Here is a 26296-nt window from a genome sequence, read left to right on the forward strand (position 1 = left end):
TTATCACTTAAGATTCTATGTTCGTCGTGCATTGTCCATTTCATCACTGAGGTGTCAATTGTTCTGTGCAAGGGAAACGAAGTCATGATGGAACGGTTGGGTGTGAACATTATGTCACTTTCTGATCATTTTGATGGTTTCTTTATTGGGAAATTGTCTAAAATAAGCTTTGAGTTTTGAATCGTGTATTTAAAGAAAATTATGATATCATTCTTTTTTAGTTATTTATTTTTTTTATTGTATTTAAAAAATTAAAAATAATGATCAGAAAATTGAGTGTGCTAGTCCATTTCAGTGAGCATGCATATAAATGGTTATATTTATATAGTTAAAAACTCTTGTCTCATGCCCCGAGTGTGCTTATAGCTGGATTTTGCTTGCAGCCAGAGTGCTTATAGATGGAGAGCACTGTACTTGGAACACCCAAAATGTTGTGATTGTATATTTTCCTGAAACACGAAGCTACCATTGTTCATTGTACCATAAATTTATATTTAGGTTCATTTTATTACGATAAATTTTATTTAATTATTTATTTTTTCCCCCAGGTTTGAAGACAGATGAACCAGAGGTTAAGAAACCTAAAATGTCTCAGTTACCTGTGAGTAGATTAAAATTTCTCAGTAATTTAATTTTTTTAAAAGTTGACTAAAAATGTTATTGCCTTCTTCCAATGAATGTTGCCTTTGAGTTGAGATTTGCATTTACATGTAACATAATAGATATGTATGTTATTTATCTCTATGAACAGTTGCCACCGACAGCCCGCAAGATGAAACATTTCCAGCTGTCATCTGTCACAAAGCCTATGCCTTCAAAGCAGTCGGACACAATGCTAACTCACACTTTGAATCGCATCATTGAAACTGAAAGTAGGTTTGTTAAGAATTTCTAGAATGTTAATTGTAAATAAGTATATGAATTCTGGCTAACCAACTCCTAAGTTAATACATACATTCAATCCTTTTTCCTCAAGTGCAATAAGGATATGGAATTCAAAAACTTGAGAAATTGTGACAGTTTTGAAAAATTTACTTGTTGATTAGAAATCATTTTTGAACAGGAGGACATAACTATTGCGATACAAAGCCGTAGCGTATCACCATCCCACATCGAACAAATATTACATCTATCTGTGGATTGCATTGGACTGGATTACCTGGCATTCAGCATTTTATGATTCTTTTATTAATTATTTATAACCACAACTAAAAACGATTCTGAATGAATTAAATCTCATCAGTGGAACTGAAAGTAGCTTATATTTAGAATAAAGGGTTTACTTGGACTTTGGTGTGATTCCATCTCCATTTAACTGATTATTTTGATGGAGAAGAATTAAAAGGATTTCTGTTCCATGAACATTGTTACAACAATATGTGTTCATTCATTCTTAATTTAAAGCTAAAGAAATGAATTTTTGAATTCTCACTGATGTTCTAGCTAATAATTTGTTGTTTTTTTTCACATGTATATTTTGATGTATGTCATTCCAGAGCCAGCCTCTCAAAACCACGTGGAACATCATAGAACCAAAGTTTTGGCAATGCTTACCAGTTTGTCTGAAGAAAGCATGAAGGATGGTAATAGTTTCCTTTCAAATGATTGAAAATATTGTTTTCAGTGAAGATTTAACTTTTAGAGGAAAATTGAAATAAAATGACCTAAATTTGTCCAAGTTTTATCGTTAGAATTTTACATTATTCACTTAAACCATAGTATGTAAATTACTTTTAAAAATACATTAATTGCATTCTTACACGGTATGGTCTTCACCATGGTTTTGATTTCATCATGAATGGTAACGATAATGGTTTGACATAGCTGCTAATTCTTCAGGAAACTGCTGGAGTCTTCTGGAATTACTGGCCCCTCTTCCTGCTCCTCCGCAGGTCTTTAAAATATCTCGGATATTTTTAGGTTTAAATTTTGTTGAAAAATTCCTAGTTTCATTGTTAGTATTTTTTATAATTAACTTCCTTATATACCCCAGGTGCAGTAGACTGAAAGACCATAAATATTTGATTTTATATTTGATTTATAAAAGATATGTTTTCCACTTATACCTTTCATACTGTTTTGAGGATTTGCATAGAATTATGCTTGTAAACGTGGAATATACTTTGAGTGTTCTCAGATTTTATTCATTCTTTCACTTTTTGTTACACAGATTGTATTGAGTGAAAACAAAATGTAATCAACATATTTGATTGGGAGGCATTCAATCAGAAAATGAAATGCATACCAATATAAACATTGCTGGTTATTTTCCATTACAAATATGTGAAAATGAACTCGATCCTTTTTTTTCTGATGATTCTGACCTTTTTTTTCCAACCAAGCTTTTGAAACAGTGTAGGTTCGTAGGAAATAAGTATATACAATATTTAGGTGTGCTTATCTTCTCAATGTATGAAGGTGGGAATTTCCTAGTGTTTAGAGGATTTCTTTACTATTGCAACTACTACTAACTGACCACTATGTTGCACTAAAGAAAATATACTTTGTCACTGTTGAAACACATTGCTGTTAAAATTCCAATCCGTTAAACTGCATTCCCGCATTTTAGCCAAATCTCCCTGATTTTTATCCTATGCACCAGGTGGGAAGCTACGGTTTGATAATGTTTTTATAAAAGTTATTTTACAATTTCAGCCCTTCAGCAATATATTTTTGATGATGTTCGTAACAATCAAGATCTCTGCTTTGCCTGGCTGTACCAAGAATATGCCAATTGCCAGGGTTACAGTGCCAATCCCCTTTCTAATACTCCAGCCATGGGACGATATGACGAATGTCTGACCAGGCTCTTGGTGGGACTTTTGGCATTACAATTGCCTCATGCTGATAAGTAAGTTGAAAAGTTACCAAATATTTTCATTTTATTTTAGGTTTGCAAAATGCTCCATCTAATCCAAGTTGGTAAATTTCTGTATTCATGGAAATGGAGTTCAAGAACCATATTAAAAAAATTATTTGCATTTGGTTAATGTGCCTCAAGTGTATTAGTGTTTTATTGTAGTCTCTTTAAAGAATAATATGTCCTCACACTTAAATGAAAATAATATGATATTTATAGGTTGTTCACAGTTGTAAAATGAATATTGTTTACTACATAAATAAAGACAAAAAGTGAAATTTCAAAAAAATTCCCATGACTAACAGGATCCCCAGCCAATTCTTTAAAATACTATCTAAAACTATCTTATACATCTCAAAACCAATGGAGAAAACCAATTCCTGATATACTTTTATAACTTTATTTCAGTTTGTTTAATCGCATCCTTCTGGAGGCTCCAATCATCACAGACAATTCAGTGTCTATCATTCGCAGATATTGCTTAGAAGATGTAAGTGCAAGCTTTTTAGAATTTATTTTGCCTTAATTTTGTATGCAAGCATGAACTATTTTGCCCAGCTGTACATTGTATTATCTTCTAAAAATGTTTGCAAAACTCATACCCATATTTTTACCATAGTCAAATTTTTTTGGGTGCTTTTTCCTTACTCAACTCAGCCATGGACAATGGTGAATATTGTAAGAGTGCTAGTGCATAAATGATTGCTTGGTTCTTTCAAGGGAAATAATGGAAGTATTGAGAGGCGCTTAAACACTCATTAGGCTTCATAAATTTTCACTCTTTTTGCCTTTTCACTAAACTAATTAAATGATAACTCTCTTGAGTATCAATCAACATCATACTATCTTTCATACAAACTTTTCTTCCCCTCCCCACAGTATGTACATAAATATTTGTCAAACTATCTCATTTGTAAAAAAATAATGATTTTGAAAAGTCTATCAGTCTCAAGATGCAGGGTGTCTGCTCTGGTTCGAGGGGTAGAACAGGGTTTGTAAGGCCAGAATCCAAAAGAATTTTGAGGTGGGAGAAGGAAGAAAAGAAACAAAGAATAAAAAAAAAATGATAATGATAACAGGAATATTTTGAAATGAAAAAAGATCTTTATTTTAACATAATCAAAAGTAATGCCAACCCCATGAAAAGATGGCATTGTTAACGCCATATATTTATAAATGAGAATGCAGAACTTTCCTCCTCATAACTTGCCACAAAAAAACTGTTCACTGTTACTTGCTACAAATCTTTGTTGTTGTTGCCTGTTGTAGAAGTCTGGTAACAATATCACTCCAGTGAATTATATAATTTGAGCAGAATTATCAAGACATCAAAATGAATAGGAATTTTTAAACATTCTAATTGGTATTCAAGTCACTTGGTGGTATAGATTATTCAGGTACCACAAGCGTTTGTGGGCCAATGTCAGTGACAGAGACACTGGCAGAATTTGATCTGTGGTGAAAAGAAGGGTTAAGAATAAAATCAATAAAAATAAAGAAATCAAAATTTCATGTTATTTTTTATTTGCTCAAACACAGAATCATACAGAATCAGGTATGACCTTATTGACACAGCTCATCAATAACCGTCCTGCTCACAGACTCACGTTCTTGGATCTCATGCTGGAGTTTACCTCACACAAAAAAGCAGAGGTTTGCTACTTTAAAAATTTTTTTATTTCCCATCTCACATGAAACTCTTAACATATTGTATTTTATACTCTAGTTCCTTTTAATTTACTCTGTTTTACTACGAATGTCATAAAAGGTATAATCCAAAATATTGGTCATTTTCCAACATTTTGTAATGAATCGGCTGCAGACAAACAGATTACTGTTTTTATTTATAGAAGGAAATTATTTTAAAGATATGTAGTACATAATCTGTTTATTTTTTTGTTTTTAATTTTTTTTTCTCTACTTTTCTGTTTGTTTCCTTCTCTATATATAGAGCCCTCTAATTTTTCTCGCCTAATTCTTTGAACCCTTATAAATTTGTATTATGGTGATAATATGTTTCAGGTACGAAGTATCAGCATCAAAGCAGCTGAAACGCTGCATTCTAGCGGTGTTATGCGAGGTCCCATAGAGAAATTTGCCATCAGCCAACTCAAAAAGCTTTTGCTGCCAAAACCCCCAGCAACTGATACCACAAAAGAACAAAAAGAAAAAATTGGTGAGTTTTGATTCTGTTTTGGAATTTCAATTACAGATAACCTTTTGCAATCAATGAGATTCGTCACCCCTCTTCTCTATGACAAGGATTTTATAAGAATTAACTCAAAATTTGAGAAGGCATGATAAAATGTTAGTAATCTTTCTTTCTCTACCATGAAATATCCAAATTATGGAGCTGCCACTTCCAAATTGCTTACCCAGCCCTTCAACTTCAAGTGTAAGCCTCACAATCTATCTTATCACTATAACAAAATGGCTATTGGAAGATACTTAAGCTTTCTCAGACTTTATTTTCAAATTATAATTGGAATTATTCCAAATTCAAAGCCTTGCAAAATCATACTTTTCTGATTTTTAGAGTAAGTTTAAGACTGTAAAAAACAGATTTTTTTTTTTTTATTAAGGTTTAAGTTATAATGCAATTGTTAGACTCATATTTCCATATTTTCATTAAGATTAATTCTCTACTTCTATTTTGAAATGAAGAATTATAAGGTAAATTTTTAAGCATCATATAAACTCCTGAAAGAATTCTTAAATAATGCTGAATTATGTTTGATTCCTTCGTAAATTAGTGATAAGTATGGAAGTACCTGCAACCTGGACTGAAGACTCCATCAAAGCCCATCTCTATCTCCTTCTGGCTTTGTTACCTTCCAATCACAAGCTTATTCATGAGTAAGTTTCAGCCATGTTGTTGTTCTTCTCAATCTCTTCTTTTCCCTCTTCCTCCTCCTTTCATTATCGTCGTCGTCATTGTCCTCTTCCTCCTCCTCCTATTCTTCCTTTTCCTCCTCCCCTCTTCCTCCTCCTCCTATTCTTCCTTTTCCTCCTCCCCTCTTCCTCCTCCTCCTATTCTTCCTTTTCCTCCTCCCCTCTTCCGCCTCCTCCTCCTCCTCCTCCTCCTCCTCCTCCTCCTCCTCCTCCTCCTCCTCCTCCTCCTCCTCCTCCTCCTCCTCCTCCTCCTCCTCCCTTTCATTTCTTTATCATTAGTTAATTGATCTGGCAAAGTCACTTGTCCATGTAAAAAAAAAAAAAAGGGCATTTTTAAATGCCATTTGAGCTACAGATATTTCTCATGCCTTGTTGTATTAACAGAATCTATCCATTTGCAGGCTGGCAAGATATATTTTATGAATTCTATCATTTAAATTTTTTTACAGTAAGTGACATTTCTCTGTTTTACAAATCGCAGTGTTGTCTTGTAAAAAAATGTTTTAATGTTAAGCAACCCCTGAAGTAAATGAAAGGTGGCCTGATTAAAAGTTGTATGAACTTGTATGTAAATATATATTGTATATATTGATTACAAGAATATAATACATTAGTTTGATTATACTTTTCCCCTCCTGCCTCAATATAGTATTTTATTGGGCAAATGCAGAGCTGCCAAATCATTTTTTTCAGAATTTTCTTGTTGGTTTATTTATTTTTATTCTTTTAATTATTTTTTTTAAGGGTCTTGAAAGGATTTTAAAAATCAATCTTTTCTTGTTTTTCTTCTTCGACGATTCAATGATGTTTATTCATGTAATACGACTAGTCTGGTAGTTTTTGATATTAGCATAAACAACATTATAAATCTTAATATCTTATTTTAATGATCAAATTGATTCCAGCAAAATGATACTTACATATGATGAAAAAAATCCTAATTTTATAACCCAATTCCTGATTTTTTAAAAGGTTTAACCATGTCTTTTTGGCATAGTGGGTTGGCAGCTCTGCAGACACTGAAAACTAAATTTTAAATCTTTTTTTTTTTGGGTCACAAATACTTGGAACATGTTGTATTGGTTTAAAGCAGCAGGTTAAATGCTGTATGTTGTCAATAATATAGATGCTCGTATTACAGTTCTAAATATACATTGTGGCATCTGTGTAATATTTTTTTAATGGATCTTTCTCATTTCTTGAAATTCACAGGTTAGCAAATATCTACACTGCTACATCTGCTGACATCAAGAGGACAATCTTAAGGGTTCTAGAGGCTCCAGTAAGTTCAAATCATGTCATAGTATTTTTGTAGTCATAGTTCCTCACTCATGGCAAAAGGCTCATGGAGTTGGATCCTGGTATCAGTAGTTGATTAGTAGAAATTGAGCTGCTGTATAGAACAGAAATGAATATTACAACTTTAAAATAAAGAATGAAATATATAATAGGTACCATTTTGCACATAAAACTCCTATTCAGCCTATGTCAATAACAAAAAAATCAGAATAAAAAACACCCATGATGATTTGTAGATGTAGACTCTAGAAACAGAGGAGAGGAAGGAAGTATTGTAATATTTGGTTGGGATAAACAATATAAAATAAAATTAGTATCTGGATTCCACATACCATTTTTCTTTTTTTTTAAAAATGTGCCCCCCCCCCTCCCCTCTCCCCCTCTCCCCCTCCTAGGTTACTAAAGTTTAAAATAAACTTTTTCAGGTTCGTGGAATGGGTATGGACTCCCCTGAGTTGTTGACTTTAGTGGAGGATTGTCCCAAGGGATCTGAGACTCTGGTCATGAGGGTTATACACATCCTCACTGATAAAGGTAATAAAGATAATCCTTCTATTTGGAGGGCTAGCACTCAAATGGAACTTGAATATCGAAGGCCTAGGTTGCAAACTGTTCAGCTTGTGGAAATCCAAATATAGAAACGAATTTATCAAATAAAACATATTCTTCGGATAGTTTTATCCTATACATAAAAGCATGATGCATCTTGTGTTGAAGAGTAATCCTAAACTTGAAATTAGAAAACCGCCTTGTCTTGCAGTTGAACCTTTGCAACCAAGGCCTTGTGCCTATGGACATTTTGATGAAATGGTGATACTGTCAATATTTATGCTCTCAGCAAATTCAATTTGTGCGCAGAACATTTGAAAGATAATGTTTTAAAAAAAATATTTTTAGAGGGGTTAATTGGTATATTCCGTTTTTCTTTCTTCTTTTTTTAAATTTAAAATTTTTAATTAAAAAATTATTTTTTTTGTGGCAAGAAGGGTGAGAGGGCGGGGGACAAATTCGGATTTTTACCCTTCGAATTTAGATTTTAAAATCAAAAGTTCGGAAGTAAAAAATAATAAAAATATTTGTACTTTACTCATAGATGGATAAGTGACCAATTTAAATTGCCACTTCATCAATTCATCAATTCTAAAGCACTTATAGAATTGTTTGTCATTCATATTTGAAACTTTCTATTGTCACAGCTGTGCCATCCCCTGAGTTGGTGGACCGTATTCGTGATCTGTATCACAAGAGAGTCCCAGATGTGCGTTTCTTGATTCCGGTTCTTAATGGGCTCAAAAAGGTAGGCTTGTACTAGTGGCATGAAATCCATGTCAATGATTATCCAACAAAAATGTGCAATGATTTTGCCTTTATTATTATTCATTATTTTTCATGAACATCACCACCACCACCACCACCACCATCATCATCATCATCATCATCATCATCTGCCATAATTGTCTCTATTAAAAACAAATCATATTTTTGTATATTATAATTTGAAATCCAAATTGAAATTGGAATACAGAAATCGAGATTTTCAGGGTTTTTTTTCTTTTTGGTGTTAGTTTCAAGTTTTTACTAAATGTATGTGTGAAATTGAAAGAGGGAAAGATAATCAAATATAATTTTTGAAACCAAGATTGGTACGGATATTTAACATATTTTGTTGGTCCCTAACTCTGTGAATGGATGTTAATCTTACAGAATGAAGTAATGGAGGCATTGCCAAAGTTGATCAAATTGAATCCCTTGGTTGTGAAAGAAGTCTTCAATCGACTTATGGGAAGTCATGGTAAGCTGACAATCTGACAAAAAGTTTTATTCTTTTTACATATCTGAAATTCTCTTTTTATCCCCTTTGTTCCTATTTTTTCTTCTTCTTGGAAATCTTGTTCTTTAACCTATAGATTAGTTTCCTTTCTTCTTCTCTGGTTAGATATAGATTTGAATTCTTAGAATTGGAGCGTTAAATATTTCATTGACTCCCTGGTTTTCTAAAACCTTCTTCTCTTTATATATTATTTATACATTATCTTCTCCTATCCATCCATATTTTTAGTGAACAATGAGTCTGTGTACCATTCACCCCTGACCCCAATTGAATTGTTGGTAGCCCTGCATAACATTGATCCATCCAAGTGTGATATGAAAACCATCATTAAAGGTATGCATCACACCTTGTCATTTCTATTATTTAAAAAAAAAATATAAAAAAAATAAAGAACCGTTAAACTCACAATCTTATTGTGTCTTATTTTATTTGAAAAATTTGTAAAGTAGGGATGAAGCTTTATATTATATCTACAGAAAATATATTTCCCAATCAAATCCAGTGTCAGTCATAGAAGTAGAAGTTGTAACATGTGGATTTTCTGGTTACTGTGTTCAAGTAAATCAATAGTTATATCATATTAGATACAGTGTCAATGAGTAAAGAATACAACAGTAACGATGTTTATCACATACAAAAGAATTGTATTGATAATGTTAATGTATTTATTGCACCCGAAGAAATCATGTTCACATGAAACACTGACATATCCTAGAGAGATAGATTCAACCCAATAATGTTTACAGACCCTCTCTACAAAGCGGATATAATAATCCCCAACAAAAATATTAAAATCAGCAGTCATTTTATGGGTTTCTCAATAAGCTGACAAATTTAAAGACAGCTTGAAAATGTATTAATTCAGCATTTTAAAGACATAGGTGATATCAATAAATTCGAAAAATATATACCAGTCAAGATAGAAAAAAATGTATTAATTTTATGAAGGGGCCATGAATGAGTGAAAAGAAATGTCACAATATTATATTCAGTAGATACATTATTTTAAACAAACATAATTCTTTTAATCTGCAGCTGCTAACCTTTGCCTCAGTGAACGTAACATTTATACACAAGAGGTGATGGCTCTAGTGATGCAGAAGTTGATGGATATAGATCCATTGCCCACACTTTTGATGAGAACGGTGATCCAGTCTCTCACAATGTATCCTCGCCTCCAAGGGGTTGTGCTCAACATTCTTCAGAGGCTCATTGGAAAAAGAGTGAGTCATTTTTTTGAAGACATTTGATACATATTTCCATAATTGGATTCATTTTTTGAAATAAAAAATTTGAATATGTTGTCCATGTTTACCTCTTATAATAGAAATTATTTCATTTATATAGTGAAAGAAGTACTTTCAGTTTTGATTTACGAGGTATGTTTCAGAATTTAGTTTCCCTGTCACGCTGTCCTCACATAATACTATGGATAACCTTGCATTTGGTATCAAATGAAACTTTATTCAGTTACCTATTCAACATAAGAACTGTTAAGTTCCACACCCTTCTGCATTCGGTGTACTCAACAGTCAAAGAAAGTGACCAGTGGCTAGTTGTCCAAGGCCATGATTGCATTCCTTATTGCCTTTTGAATCTGGTCTTCATCTTCAAATCGTTGACCTTTCAGCATTTATTGCTGAGAGGAGTTGAAAATTTGATGACAATCGGAACATATAGCGTGAGAAGATTGCATCAATGTTTTGCTCTGCCATTTTCATTTGATTACGCTTGGACAAGGAGCAAAAGTACTCAAACTTGCCATGTCACAGCTCTATGACATGACAACCAATATACTTGAAATTTAGTATCCAGAATTTTTAGATATGACGTCATATTGTCTCAAATTTGGGTCATTCTAAGTTGCTTATTAGCGAAGTTATAGATAAAGGAAACTTAATTCTGAAGCACTTTTCATAGTTTTATAATCATTATCATCACCACATATAGCATAACCGTAATTATCTTTTAACTATTTCTTTGGTTTTCCCATTTCACTACTAGTTTTGCTTATGATTATATTGATGTATTTATTTCTTGTTTTTAAGTGGAGAATCTGATTAAAATCATTTTGGTCTTAATTTTTCACAATTATACTTAGTATTTAATCACACCGGTTGAAATTTGTGTTCGCTTCAGTTTTTTGTGGGTTTTTTTTCAACCTTTATAGGTCATGTCATATGCTGAGATACGCAAGCAACTCACATTATATATTGTCATATTACAGGTTTGGAAGCAGAAAAAGGTGTGGGAGGGCTTCATTCGATGCTGCCAGAGGGTAATGCCCCAGTCTTTGAATCACTTATTACAACTGCCAGCAGAACAAATCAAGGAATGCTTTGATCTCTGTCCAGATATGAGGGAACCTTTAATAGAGCACATCAATAAATTTACGGATGACCAGGTAGCGTTACGAATGGGACTTAATGTTGTTGTACTGGTTTTGTTACCAGGACCAGGAAGTGATGAGCAATAATATATATATATTTTTTTTGTGTTGTTCCCTTATATATGAGTCACATTTACTCCTTTATCTTTCTCTCCATTTTATTGGCTCATTTAGGCACCTCTAGTTTTAATAATATTTTATGGTCAGTTTTAACCAGTTAACTGCTGTACTCTGAAAAAACTTAGTTTTTAAAAAATCGATGGATTTAAATGACCCTCATCTTGGCAAAAAACTCTCAAACCTGGGACTTTTAATGATTTGACTTTAATAAGAAATATAAATGTGGTCAAGATATCATGCGTCAAAATATATTTTTTAGTAAAACCGGATGCTTGCTGTAGAAAAATATTTCCTTAACATTCCTCCATTTTTTTTTCAAAGGATTATCGGGATGCCTCTTATTTCTGTTATTCTGCTGTAGTAATATCAAGTTTTCCCCAAAAGCGAAAGGGTTAAAATAAATGTAGTTTCTAACTCTTAAATTAAAACCTCAAATGTCATAATTTTTGTTATTTTGAAAAGTTCTAAGCCTTAGGCTGTTAACATAGGTCGTAACCATGGGTGAAAGTTTGCCGAAATATGCCGGAAATTCCGTTTTTTTTAGTAAATGCATTAATCGCCTGCCGGCATTTTGACTCTTCTGCCGGCTTTATCATTATTGCACCACCGGAACGTTAACTTTAAATACTAGGAAATACCGATGCCCCAGTCCTGTGTAGACTATTTAATTTTCTTTCAAAGGTGACAATTAAACATGTGTGTCACTTTTCGGTCATACATTTGATCTGTTTACAGCGGACACATCAGCTGTGCGTTGCATATTTATCTTTTCAGTTATATAACCTTTCACACCACTTTTGAATATTTGCATTGAATTATGCATATAAGCTTAATTTATACTTCAAATGGTGTCAGATCTCATTTAAGCTTCTACTTCTTGTGAAATAGAACTTGGCAAGTGAAAATAAAATGGAACCAACATCTTTGACAATGAAGCCTTCAACCAGGGACTGTATTGCCAATAAACATAGGGTTATTTCCCTTTATAATACATCTGAAAATACTTTATTTTGACTGTTTAAATTTATAATATTTTTTTTCTTGAATATTTTGTATGAGTCTAATTTTAAAATTATTTTTAATAAAGGGGGAGCTGTAAGAACGCTGTAGGTATATTTACATAGATTGGTATTTCCCATAATATTTGAACCAAAAGTAGTAGTAGTAGTTGTATTAGTAGTAGTCACCACTGCTACAACCGCCATCACAGCATTGACACTGCCACAACTACTACCACCACATCATCATCATTATCACCACGACCACTAGAGCATCATTGCTACTCCAACCTATACCAACACTAATATCAAAACAAGTATCATGGTTGGGGTCTCTTGATCACTTCTTTGGGGTGTATCGAATCGTAATAGCCCTTGGTATTGCAATTCCTGAGCCTCTTACTATACAAATTTAAAGTGATGACATATCTTAGTGTCTCCATAGACCAGGTAATACTGTAATCACTAGAGATTGCTACGAATGAGTGTTTAAATGGCGAAGATCATTTAATTTGCTTTGGGTTTGGTATTAGCTTTTATATATAAATTTTGTTTTCAATCGTGCAGACTAAATACTTTTTTTTTTTTTTTTTCTAAAAAAAAACCAAACAAACCACTTTTAGGATCATAGAATTAAATACACTTTTCACTCTGGGAAGATTGGCACTCAACTGGTGAGTCGCATCGCAAAAAAATTAAATTAGCATCTTTTTCAGGCTAACTGGCTTCACCGGCCTGTCTTTCAGGCAAATTGATGCCTGTTCCATTAACTTTCACCCATGGTCGTAACTGTAAAAAATCAATATTTATTTTGAAAACTTGAAACTCAATATCATAGTATATAGAGGTCGACTTTGTCCTGTTTGACAAGAATTAATTTAATTATTTAGTTATTAATTAATTTATTACAGGAATATATTTTTCTGACCTGATATTAAATCTTACATTGTCATTAGACCAACAGACTAGCCTTGCTCCCCAGCTTCATTGAGACCTGTGTTGTATTGCTGTTACTGCTATCTTGGTGAAAACTGTTAACTCTCTCATGCTCACTTGTGTGGGCAATAAAATAAATTTGCTCGATTTTCATTAATGTTGAAAGGGATAGAGTAAAGTACGCAGTTGTAACCAGATAAATAGAGAAATTATGGTTTGAAATTAAAAAAACATTCAGTTTGCTATTAAATAGCCAATGATAATGATAGATTTGAAAAACTTGAAGTGGTCTCCGAAGAGATGTGATCACAAGTCAGTGCCTCAGAGGTCAGTCTATCTTCATTTTCCCCAAAGGATGAAAAATCTGATGCCACACATATTATAGAAAAGGGGATTTAAGTGAATATTTTGTTTGAAAGGTAGCTGCTGTATGCCATTTTGATAACATAATTTATATGATTTGTTTCAGAGAAGACATCTCAATCCGGCTGTTGTAGAATTTTTAAAACAAGAAGAAAATAAAGCCCTTATTGTGGATGGAAAGGTAGAGGACATTGCTCCAAAGGTTTGTGATTGATGCTCTTGCTTTTTTTAAGATACATAATCTATTTTTTAAAATACCAAGGGAACAGGCAAAGATGGCAAATTGAAAAATAAACATCAAATTTCATTTATGGGTAGGTTACTCGACTTAATACCAAAATAATATGATTCGAGAATACATTTCTGCTTCCTTGTCCACTTAACCATGATTGGGTCATGGTCTTTGAGTCGGGAGTTTAATTTGCTTTTTGTGGGTATGAAGCAGATATGAATAATTGCTGGCAAATCTGTGAATAGGATGGTGATAGGGTAGAGTCTGGGAACTTCGCCACCCTGCGGTCGCTCCACTTCTTTCGTTTATCTCAGTTTCAAGATGTCCGTTTAAAAAAAATTGAAATTGGTGATCAAAACAATCAGCCAATCAGTGATAAGTTTTTATTACACTTGTTTCAGTGTTTTAATTCGTAGTATGTTATTTTCGCATTTAAAAGTTATTATGCTTGTCAGGTAAATTCGCCACCACTGCCTGGGAAATTGCAGCTGGATTTTAAGGCTTTTTATTGTGAATTTGATGTGCTTTTTAGATATTTTGTTTTCTCATGTTTATATTTGTTTTGTTTTGTTTTGTTTTGTAGTAATTCCTATATTTTATTTATTTACAATGGCAACAAACTAAAATATGTAATGACCAACGGCAAGTTTTATAAATGACGATATGATACTCTTATGACAGATGAAAACTTGACAAACTATCTTTTCTTGTGTTTTGCTGAATTATCCTATCCTATTTTCTCTTAATTTTTTGCTTCCTTTTCAGATTTTCTTTGAGATTCTCACCATTTTATTCTATCAATATATAAAAAACTGCTTCATTATAGTAATGGGTTAATTAAGTCCAGTGAAAATATAAATAACCATTACTATTCTAATTATTATTCTAATTTTATGCACTATAAACGCTACCCAGACACTGCATCACAAATCTATTAGATAAAAATCCGCTTTAAACATTTACTTAATAATATTTCGATGAAACAAGTTTCCCTGATTAGAGTGGCGAATCTCCCTGATACTAGTGGCGAATTTCCCCAAAAGCAGTGATGTCATTGGGGTCCCCAAATTAGAAAATAAATGAATCTTTTTAACTATTGCGAATGATTGGAATGTCAAAAATAAAGTCAGACAATATCAAAGTAACAGGTTGTAGAATAAGGATCTAAGCTGAAAAAACACTTAAAATGACGAGTGAAAGTGGGAATTTGGAATGGTGGGTGTTGGATTTCAGACGAATCAGGCATTCAGAACGACATGCTGTGACATTGAATGACACGATTGTGTCATGATATTAATGTACAAATTGCTGATTGGTGGATTAAAAATAATAGATGAAAAGGGCATTAAATTGATGATGTGACACTTGGACTCGTCCAATATTAGGTAAGATTAGTTATTTGCATTTAAAGAGACGTCAAGGGGTGTGACAAGTGGCGAATTTCACCCTCTATCTCTGATGACTTCCTGCCATATTGTTTATTAGAGCAAGGTACCCAGTCACTGATTGATGGACAGGGAGGCAATAAAATATCACGGGGTTGTATGCATTGCATCGTGGGACCAAACCAGATTGTGTCAGTGAGATCCCCTCCTCCCCCCTTTTCCAAAAGATTTTTTTAAAAAGGATATCATGTGACACAAAGGCTTATTTTTCTATACAATTTATGTTTACCCAAAACGTTATTTCTAAAGTATGTTTTATAGTGGATGAAAGTGTGTTGGTTAAGTATCTATCATGATGGTAGGTTAAAAAGATATTCAGGATTTTAAAATTGGATATTTAAATTTTAGAGAATACAACACAATTTTAAAAATTCTTTTGATAGTTAAATGTAATTATCATTATCATTGTGTTTTTTGTTTTATTTTTAAATGTTATTTTTATGTTAATTGAAAGAATTTCTTGATTTTTAAGGGTTTTAATAATGCATTTGACTCGGGGTGTACGAAGTAACCTGATAAATTTGATAGATAAACTAGGCATTGTACCACCATTTTATCCAAAATTATTCAATTGAAATATTTACAGTTTTCATTTGCATTGTACCACCATTTTATCCAAAATTATTCAATTGAAATATTTACAGTGTTCATTTTACAAAATATGTAATAATTTCATCTCATCCTTATTAGCCAATGATCAGAAAAGGCCATGGTACAATGTTTGGTTTATTCAATCGTAGAGTTTTAACTAGTATGATAATGTTCTCTTGAGTGTTATGAATAAATCTCAGTGGCTTGATTCCATTCTCCAGAATTCAGATGACAACCTATTAGAAAAAGATAGTCATGAGGGTCATCGAATTAGCAGTATATCAGATGCTTCACCATTTAAATCAGACAGTACCCCTTCAAAAACACTAATCAATCTTTCCAAGTAAGTATGATTTCAAGATGTTTTAGCTGATATCAGAATTTTAATAATAGCATTGAATGTCATTTGCCTGTATTGGTGAGTCTTGTTTTCTTTCAAATCATGTCTTCTGTTACGAATCTGGTTATAGATGCAGACCTTCACACTTTTTCTCTAAAAGAGCAGTACTTGCGATGCAACTCAGCCTTAGACAGAAGTATGAGTGTGATGTAATATTACTGTGGCTGTTCCCTCTGTGAAAATGATATGATATAATGTAAGATTAGAGAAAAATCAAACCAAGTCTGTTAAGATTGAATCTATAAGGATATTCTGAATAGTTGTGTAATTTTTTTCATCTCCAGATCAATCTCCAATGAAGATAAAGGGGATGATTTAGACCATTTGGCTTCGAGTGACAGTGGAAGAGATCTGGATGAGAAGAGAAAGGAAAACAAAGACCCAGATGAAAACAGGGAAGAGAGAAAAGTTGGAGAAAAAAGTAAGAGGGATAAAGCAGATGAAGAAGATGATGAAAGACGTCAGAAGGAAAAGAGCAGTGGAGACCGAAGTGGACGTGAGAAATCGAATGAAGGCAAAGATGATGAAAGGAAGAAAGAAGACAAAGATAGGAGGAAGGATGACAGCAATGGAGAGAAAGACAAAAGGTCATCTTCAAAGGTAAGTTGACAATATATTGTATATATTTTGTTTTGACATGGTTGTTTTAAAAGATGAAATGTGATAAAATTATTATTCGAGAACCCGCTTTCTTTGGTTGAGATATTAAATCTCTAATTTTCCCCTGTTTTATGACAATCATCTTTTACTCATTTTTTCCCCCATAACACATAGCTGATTGAGGTACAAGTTAAAAAGTTGACAATGAAACTCATGAACAAAGTTGACACCTTTTATAGTGGTGTTTCATGTACAGTGAGAAGGTATGAGTCTGTTTCAAAAGACTAATAAAATAAGTGGAAAATTAATGTGGGAAGAAAAAAATAAATTTCGCCCCCCTTCATTTCTGGATAAGATTCTCTGGATTCGCTTTTAAGAATGTGGCAAGCCTAAAAGTTTTGATTTGATTATATTTCTAATAGTTTAAAAAAAAATTGTATCCTGATAGTTGGCTTAAGCTACCATTCTCCCCCCCCCCCCCCCCCCCCCCTCCAACCACACACACCCCTCCCAAAAACACTATCCTTTCCTGTATATTTTTGGAGGCCAATATTTGTAACACTGCAATTATGAAAAGTGATAATTGTCAGGGCTATCATAATTCGCATCTTGTAATACACTGTTATCAGAGGAACTGCAAGCGCAGCAAAACACGCATTGCTCAATGGGAATAACTTTGATAGATACTAGACACTCCAGAGCGACAAAGGTGTGAAGAAAAGGTCTCCTGTAAAGAAATCTTGAGTAAATTTTGTTGTTATTACTGCTGTAAGATATGTGGTTTTATTATTAATACCAAACTCTGAATCTAATTTTCTTTCTTGATAAAGACTACTTGTTTGAAATGTTCTTGCTCTGACATTTATCTAGGTGAAAAATAGTAGATTTTGATATTAGACAGACGGTTTTGATAGTAAAAATTTTGTTGCACAAATTATCGGGTTTAAACTCAAAAGTTGGCTTTTTTTTTCTAGATGGGTTATTAATCGATGACCATTGTATCAGCATTCCTATCTTTAATTTAAAAGGAAAGCAGGTCAAATGGAGGGGGGGGGGGGGGGGGGGGGGGTGGTCTCTCCTTTTGCATAACAATATTATTCAGGAGAGGTAGATCAAATGACCCTTTGCCGTTTTATTGATTGATTTTTATTATTATTATTATTATTATTATTATTATTATTATTATTATTATTATTATTATTATTATTATTATTATTATTATTATTATTATTATTATTATTATTATCATTATTATGACTGTATTATTATTATTATTATTATTATTATTATTATTATTATTATTATTATTATTATTATTATTATTATTATTATTATTATTATTATTATTATTATTATTATTATTATTATTATTGCTTTATATATGCTTGACAAGATTACATAATATAACAGATAAACAGTGAATTGGCTAATAAATAAGACATTGATAGAACCATCCACATTCTTTACTTTTTATATTGACTAGCTCAAGAGTCTGAGTGTTGTTCTCTTTTTGTTGACTGGGCATCTTGTATTTTCCTCTGCCACATTGAGATTATTAATAAGAGGTGTTATCCCCCTTTGAACTAAGATCAATTGCAAAATAGTATTTCTAGAGTAGCTCTTATCCTTTTAGCAATCCTAAAAATAATTAACTTTTTGTAAAGCAGATGGAGGGGTTGGGGGAATAAAAATCCTTTCAATTGGTTGCTTGGCCTAATTTAGATAAGGTGTTAATAACTTTGTGGTAGACCATCGCCCCATTACAGGGTAGTAGTAAACCATTACTGTCCATTTCAAATTTCAGGAACAGGGATAAAACTCGCTCCAAGTCATAAGACTCTGAAAGACTACTTTTATGGAGATGAAACAATCTTAAAACCTTTTTTTTTTCTGAACAAAATAATGTTCATAGACTTAAATTTTCATTTAAACTCATCTTCGATTTGCAAGCACATCGTAAACACAATTTTATACCAATTGAATTTGTAAAAATATTTTGGGTTGAATCTTTTAAAAGTCAATAGTTAATTTTGAAGAAACAGTTTGATTTGGTTGTCATATTTTAAAGATTTTTCTGTCATTGCAACGACTGAGAAATATTGAAAATCTAATTAAATAAATATAATTTTAAAATTTACTTTTGTTGTCGTTGTTTGATATTTTTCTCTGTTATTAAAATAAGACAATCACAAAAGTTTTATTTTTATTATTTTTCCACCCAGAGTTCAAGAAGAGATGACTCCGATGAAGAGGATTCACGGGGAAAATCATCTAATCGACCTTCAAAATCGTCTTCATCATCGTCATCTAAAAAGTCTTCTAGTTCTAAGAAGAAATAGTCCTGTATAGCTCTACATATACACATTAAAAGAAATAATGCAGACAATGTCCTTCATTGTTTAAATAGTGAAAACGGCTTAGACCCATCATATTTTGTTGATGTTTTTCTTAGCACTCTCAATTAACAATGATTTATAAATTTGATTCATTCCAATCATCTGTAATATTCTAAAGATCACTGCTCTTGCTGAAACAATGTTTAAATTCCTTAGCTTGCCAGTCGCGTCTGTTTTCATCAAAATAGTTTGTCTCAACTATACAGTGCTTTTGTTTTGGTTTAAAATGTTGTTTTTTATAAATTTAATTTTTCAATTTCAATTTACACAATATAAGACTATTTGAAAACAAACAAATTATAAATAAGTCAATCATAATGTACCTGTCAGCCAATTGACTATGTTTACCAGGGCATTTCATGCATTTAGAAAATAAGCCATTATCAAATATTGTAATCACGCTGGCATGATCATTTCCAAGCCTTTATTTCAAGGATCTCCAAAGGTGATGTCAGTATTTTTGACTGTACAAAAAGGGCAATTGCTTTTTGGGAATATAGCAAATATTACATCAGAAGAAAAAATTATATTATAAGAAGGTTGCTTTATTTGGTTTATTTATGTCAATTGATATTTTGCTGCACCCTTATCCAGTGATGGAGATAAGTTCTCAAACAACTCAACAGTGTCCTAGATGAAGTCTGTAGATATGATTTTGTCACATATATTTAGAATTTGATGTTGTTTATTATTTGAGTCGGGTTTGAACATAAATAAAATGAGATATAGATACTTTCACCTGCAATCGACCTGTTGGTACACATTGGGTATGGAGCAGTGGACATTGTTTTACTGCTTCTTCTAAGGTCTTATAATATTGTACCCCCAAGTACCTTTCTGCCTTTGTTCTGGGATGAGACTTTGATTTTATAAGGCTCTGGCCAGAATAAGAATCTCTCACTGAAAAGAAAACAGTCAGGAGATGTTTTTTTGGGGGTTTTTTCTCTTGTGGAACTAATTAAGTAATGAGTGTATTTTTATTTGTATTCTTCAAGTCTTATGTATTGTCCGGTTGGGACTTTAAAGTGGTCTCATACAATTTTTTTTTTATTGAATCTACTTCTGCTCGCTGTTTAAACTTTCCATCTTGAATCTTATCTTACTTTTCTTTGATGCTGGTTGGCACATGTAAATTAAAATTTGTTATTTCTTTTTAGATAAATTTAAAAAAAAAAAAAAATTCCCTTTATTCATCCCATAGGGGAAATTTGTCTCTAGGGTCTATTCCAAGGGAAGGCTGGAATAACCTAGGCGTCAGCCGCAGTGCACCGCCGCAAATCGGTACCTTTTTGGTACGAAGCAAAGACCGTACCGCTGAGCTACCCTACCCCATAAATAATTTTAAAAAATAAATTATATCATCTCACTTTTCTGTCTCTAAAATCAGCTCAAATTACTGTTAAAATCCCTCCCATGATGGCCGGAGGTTACTTGCTTCGTCTTCTATGCCCTTATATCTGTTTGCTGAGTTGCTTTCTGCAGTCTTTGTCTTGGAATGAGATTGCTTGGTTTTGTCCTGGCCCTTGCCGGAGTCCTCAGCTAAGAGGGAAATTGTCAATGTTAAGTATTAGTTTGGGGAGATGATATTTTTTTCATTGTAAATCATCTCTCTGTTATGTATTGCTAGTTATATATTCGGGTTTGGACATATTCTGTAAACATTCCATCTAAGTGGGATTCTGTGCTGGTGTCTGAATGGGACTTTTAGGTGATCTCAAACTGAGTTTTTCTCGTAATATACATCTTTTCCCTATTTGAACCAGTCCCCTTTGTCTTACCTTTTTTGGGTGCTTTAATTGTAAATCTATATTTTTTTCACTATTCCATTTTCTAATTTTTACTAGCGCTGAAATGACCTAAATGTGTGCAAGTGCGTAAAACCCTTAAAAACAAAACAAACACAGTTTTTTTGTTTTTTTTTCTAAGGTCAATATACCTATACCTGTTTATTGTCGTATTTAAAAGACGAAGATAATTCTAAATTGGCAAAGCAACGACAAACTTTGGGTGTCTCCCATTCCTGAGGTTAAAAAAAAAAAACAACAAAAAAACAAAAAAACAAACACAGTGTTAAAATCTTATTTTTTTAAAAACCAACAAAATGACAAAAAACGTTTCCCTTCACTTATAATCATTGACATATTGCATGATGGGCCATAGTGGGCATTATCTTCTATCCCCTATATCTGTTTTCCAACATGCTTTTTGTTTTTGTCTTGGAATGAGATTACTTAGTTTTGTCCTGGCCCTGGCCAGGGAGGGAAACAGTCAAGTGTATAGTTAGAACATAGTTAGGGTTTTGGGAGATGATATTTTTTGTTTTGTGAATCATCTCTGTTATGCACTGTATTATGTTTTGTTTACATATTATAAAAGATTTGTAAACATTTGAGTGCAAGATTACCAATATTCCATATATTTACGTAATTCAGTATTTTATAAACCCTCAGTTTATTTTCCAATCTGGGTGGGGATCCTGACCTCCCATAGTGGGCAGGGAGGTACATGCTGTGTCTTCTATCCCCCATACCCGTTTCCCAATTGTTTCCTGTCATTGTCTTGGAATGAGATTACTTAGTTTTGTCCTGATCCTTGCCGGAGCTCCTTGGCTGGGAGGGAAACAGTCGAATGTATAGTTATAGTTTTGGGAGATGATATTTTTTTCCTTGTAAATCATCTCTCTGTTATGCATTGTATTATGTTGAGTTTACATATTATATTAAATGATTGGTAAACATTTGAGTGTATTCCTCTTAGATGGGACCTGTGCTTGTGTCTGGATGAGACTTTTAGGTGATCTCAAACTAAGTGCATTGGTGGTCTGCTCTTGGAATCTACATCAGATCCCTATTTGTTCCCAGTTCCCCTATGTCTTACTTTTTCTTGGGTGCTTTTATTGTAATTCTATAACTTTTTACTATCCCATTTTCTTCCTTTTTACTGGCGCTGATATAACCTAAATGTGTTGCAAGCGCCGTAAAACCCTTAAAAACAAACAAAAACAATTATTTTCCAATCACCTGCTAAACGGAAAAGATTAAGTATATAATGTCTTTTTTTTTCTGAAGTTCATCATTCAGCAAGGTGTTGGTCTATGTGTTTGGGTAAAAGTTCAATAAATTTTTGCCTCCTGAATTGGCAACCCTGTGAGTGTGTTCCTCTTACTGGGGACCTGTGCTTGTGTCAGAATGAGACATTTAGGTGATCTCAAACTAATTACGCTGATGGTGTGTTCTTGGAATCTACATCTGTTCCCTCTTTGTCTTACCATTTCTTGGGTGCTTTATTTGTAATTCTAGAACTTTTTACTATTTCATTTTCTTCCTTTTTACCGGCGCTGATATGACCTTAATGTGTTGCAGGCACCGTAAAATCCTGAAAAAAAAACAAAAGAACATGGGCTGGTGAGAGAAATATGTTGAGTTCAGCACGATAAGTGCAATTGCTAAAGTTGGAATCTTGGATTCAAGTACAAGTTATTTTTGTCTCGAATGTTATAGGTTATTATAACTACATTAGTTATCAAATAAAAAATATTAAGTAATTGATCCACTTGAAAGATTGTACATATGTAAATATATAGAAAATATGGTGACTTGAGTAAACCTGTGTTGGTTTTTGGGAGGGGGGGGGGGGTTTAAGAAAAAAAATTATTGCATTTATTATTATATTCAAATCTCATGAAATTGTGTCTTTATTTCAAAGGATGGAACTGCCAAATCAGATGGACATCTGACTACACGGGTCCTGTCCAGTATAATTATCCCAGTGTTCTGTTTATATGACATTTAGTCTTTGAGCATTCTGTCTCTCACAAATTGGTGCGTGAAACATTTTTTTGTCATGGTTAGAAGAATAAGAGAAAATTATTTGAAAAACAAGAGAAAATTATTTGAAAAACAAAAAAAAAACAAGCAAACTTTACCAATATTTCTATTTGAAATTCAGCCATCTTTACAAAAGAAACTATTTTCATCTTTTTGTCACCCAGGCATTGTAAAATATTTTGAGTATTGAAACATTTAAAATAATGTTACAAAATGTAAAAATGATTGTTTTTTTCTTTTTTCATATATTTTATTTTAGTTCTTCTTTTGATTTATTATTATTTTATTTTTTTTTGCCTTTCATATCGCTATTAATTATTTGAATTCATATTAAGGGATTGGTTGATCATGAAGTCGAGTATTATACAAATTGTGCATTTGAAATAATGCAAATTATAATTTAAAGATTCCTCATGACAGATTGCAAGGATGTCGGTGTGTGAATGTGTATTGCTGAATTAAGATTGATATGAAAGAGAGAGAGGGAGAGTAAGAAAGCATTGTTATAATTATTATAATGATCATGGTATAGTTTTCATAACTTTATTATTAAATGTCCTGATTTATATGTTGAATTCATCAGTCAAAATATGATTACTTCGTTCGACGTGTTGAATCTTGAAATCATGAAACTATATAAACATTGCATTTTGTATGTGACGTTGAGTGCTTTCTTCATTTTTGTCTGACAGGAGAACCTGGATGGGGATCCTGACCTCCCATAGCGGGCAGGGAGGTACACACTGTGTCTTCTTTCCCCTTATATCTGTTTTCCAACATGCTTTCTGTCTTTGTCTTGGAATGAGATTACTTAGTTTTTTTCCTGGCCTGGTCGGAGGGGGAGTGACAAAATTTGAAAACGGGATTTAAACAACAAATTGGACAAATTTGAGGAATGCAAAAGAATGAGAAATTTCTGCGATCAATTTCAGACGATTATGTAGACATTAAAAAGCTCTGTCACTATGCAGTACATTTTTTTTGTTTTACTTTAAAATTAAAAAAGATTGATGATGTACTCTCGCTTTCCCTTGTGGGGCAGGTAGGTCGGTTGTTGCGTTGTGTCTATTTTCCTCTTCCATATTATTGTGTCTATCTTTGTCCTGGAGTGAGACTATTTCACCCTGGTCCTGCTGGAATCCTTTAACGAGAGGGAGAAGCCAATTTATGTTGTTATGGGTGGGGTTCCTGACCTCCCATAGTGGGCAGGGAGGTACATACCGTGTCCTCTGTTCCCCTGTATCTGTTTTCTAACATGCTTTCTGTCATTGTCTTGGAATGAAATTACTTGGTTTTGTCCTGGTCCTGGCTGAGAAGGAAACAGTCAAATGTATAGTTAGTTTTGGGAGATATTTTTTTTCCTTGTAAATCATCTCTGTTATGCATTGTATTTTGTTTTGTATACATATTATGTATGATTTGTAAACATTTGAGTGTATTCCTCTTTGACGGGACCTGTGCTTATGTCTGGATGAGACTTTTAGGTGATCTCAAAGTACTTTGATAGTGTGCTCTTGGAATCTACATCTGTTTCCTATTTGAACCAGTTCCCCTTTTGTCTTCCCTTTTCTTGTGTGCTTTAATTGTAATTCTATAACTTTTTGCTATCCCATTTTATTCCTTTTTACTGGCGCTGATATGACCTTAATGTGTTCAAGCGCCGTAAAACCCTAAACAACAAAAACAATTTATGTTGTTTTAGGAAATTGATCTTTTTTCTAGGAATATCAAATCCTTTTCATATTTATTCGTTTTGCAATACTTTTAGTCTGCCTCTTGGCTTGGATTGTGTGCCTTTGTGGAGGTGTAAATAGCAATGTGAAATTGAATGAAAGCTTCAATTTAATATAAGAAAACATAAAATGGACGTTTCGGGTTTCCCCTTTATCAACAAAACAGGATGAATGAAACACTACAGACGAATGAGATAATATGGTAGTGGCATTGTTAAGATGAATAAACAAAAACATTGATGGCGCAATAGTATGCTCCTTTGTAAGGAAGCACAAATTAAAATAGAACATAGAGAGTTGGGACTTATTTGTGTCAGACTGGAAGCACAGATAGATCTAGAATTATTCTGATCGCATTTTGAAATAGTCTCCTTGTCTTATCTTTTTCTTGATACTTATAACGTTCATCAAAATACTTGATCAATTTTATTTTGACTATCCCATCATCTTCCTTATTACTGTCACGAAATGACATATGGACGGAGAGGCCAACTTTGCTTGTCTTGCATGCCTTGTCTAAATCGATTAAGATTAGGAGAGGAGTACGACAAGGTCGTGTAATGTCTCTAGACCTTTTCAATCTTTACAGTGAAAAGATCATGGGGACCATTGATGACCTGTAAGGAGTGATAGTCGGAGGAATTAATATCAACATCATTCAATATACGGATGATGCAGTATTGATCACTGAAAGTGAAAGAGTTACAAAATATGCTGAATATTATGGCAAAGGACAGTGAAGATGATGGATCAAACTTAGATACAAAAAAATACTTTCTGTATGGTAACATCTGAGAGACAGTGTGCCCTCATTTGCAAACGTTACTACAACTTTCAACAAATAAAACAAGCCAATACGTTCATTTACCTTGGATATAAAATATCCATGAGGTTAAAAAGAAGAACCACTCTTTCCAAAGAAGCTTTTAATGAATTGTGAAACCTCTAATGAAAAATAGAAGTATTGAAATAAGTAGCAAAATATGTGTATTGAAAACATATATGTATATGGGTGAGTCAGTTGAAGGCTGCTCAGATGTGGTTTCAGAAGAATTATGAGAATATCCTGGACGAAAAGAGTGACAAACGAGGAAGTATTTGGATCAAAGACAAATGACGTTCTCTCTTCTCCGATAGACAATATGGCAGAAAAATTGTGAAATCACAAGTTACACTCTCTACTCTTCCGGTTCCAAACTCCTTGGAAGTATGTGTGTAACCCGGCCTTCGGAGGATTAATAATGAAAAGGTTAGATATTGAATCATAAGGTGGCATAACTATTTTATCAGCAGGATGTATAGGCAGATTCTTAAGATAACAGGACATAAAAGAGCGAGGATGGATGATCTTATTGATGACCACCATATATTTTTAATAGAAAAT

General features: G+C 33.0%; 1 protein-coding gene across 1 annotated transcript in view; it reads left to right on the forward strand.

The window, feature by feature from the left end:
• The window catches only part of LOC144968708 (symplekin-like), a 34885-nt gene extending 13474 nt beyond the window's left edge, over window positions 1–21411 (forward strand). The window contains exons 15-33 of the mRNA XM_078907317.1: window positions 549–601; window positions 752–872; window positions 1497–1583; window positions 2656–2851; window positions 3269–3350; window positions 4400–4513; window positions 4883–5036; window positions 5614–5716; window positions 6965–7034; window positions 7477–7585; window positions 8248–8348; window positions 8756–8843; window positions 9111–9215; window positions 9918–10105; window positions 11110–11286; window positions 13795–13890; window positions 16178–16299; window positions 16641–16956; window positions 19179–21411. Coding sequence (XP_078763443.1) covers window positions 549–601; window positions 752–872; window positions 1497–1583; window positions 2656–2851; window positions 3269–3350; window positions 4400–4513; window positions 4883–5036; window positions 5614–5716; window positions 6965–7034; window positions 7477–7585; window positions 8248–8348; window positions 8756–8843; window positions 9111–9215; window positions 9918–10105; window positions 11110–11286; window positions 13795–13890; window positions 16178–16299; window positions 16641–16956; window positions 19179–19295 — 2399 coding nt within the window. The 3' untranslated portion in view covers window positions 19296–21411. The remainder of the gene's footprint in view (window positions 1–548; window positions 602–751; window positions 873–1496; window positions 1584–2655; window positions 2852–3268; window positions 3351–4399; window positions 4514–4882; window positions 5037–5613; window positions 5717–6964; window positions 7035–7476; window positions 7586–8247; window positions 8349–8755; window positions 8844–9110; window positions 9216–9917; window positions 10106–11109; window positions 11287–13794; window positions 13891–16177; window positions 16300–16640; window positions 16957–19178) is intronic.
• The last annotated feature ends 4885 nt before the right edge of the window (window positions 21412–26296 follow it).

This window comes from Berghia stephanieae, chromosome 1 (genome assembly GCF_034508935.2).
Source record: "Berghia stephanieae isolate SIO BIC M18660-M18661 chromosome 1, UCSD_Bste_1.3, whole genome shotgun sequence".
Classification (NCBI taxonomy): Eukaryota; Metazoa; Mollusca; class Gastropoda; order Nudibranchia; family Aeolidiidae; genus Berghia; species Berghia stephanieae.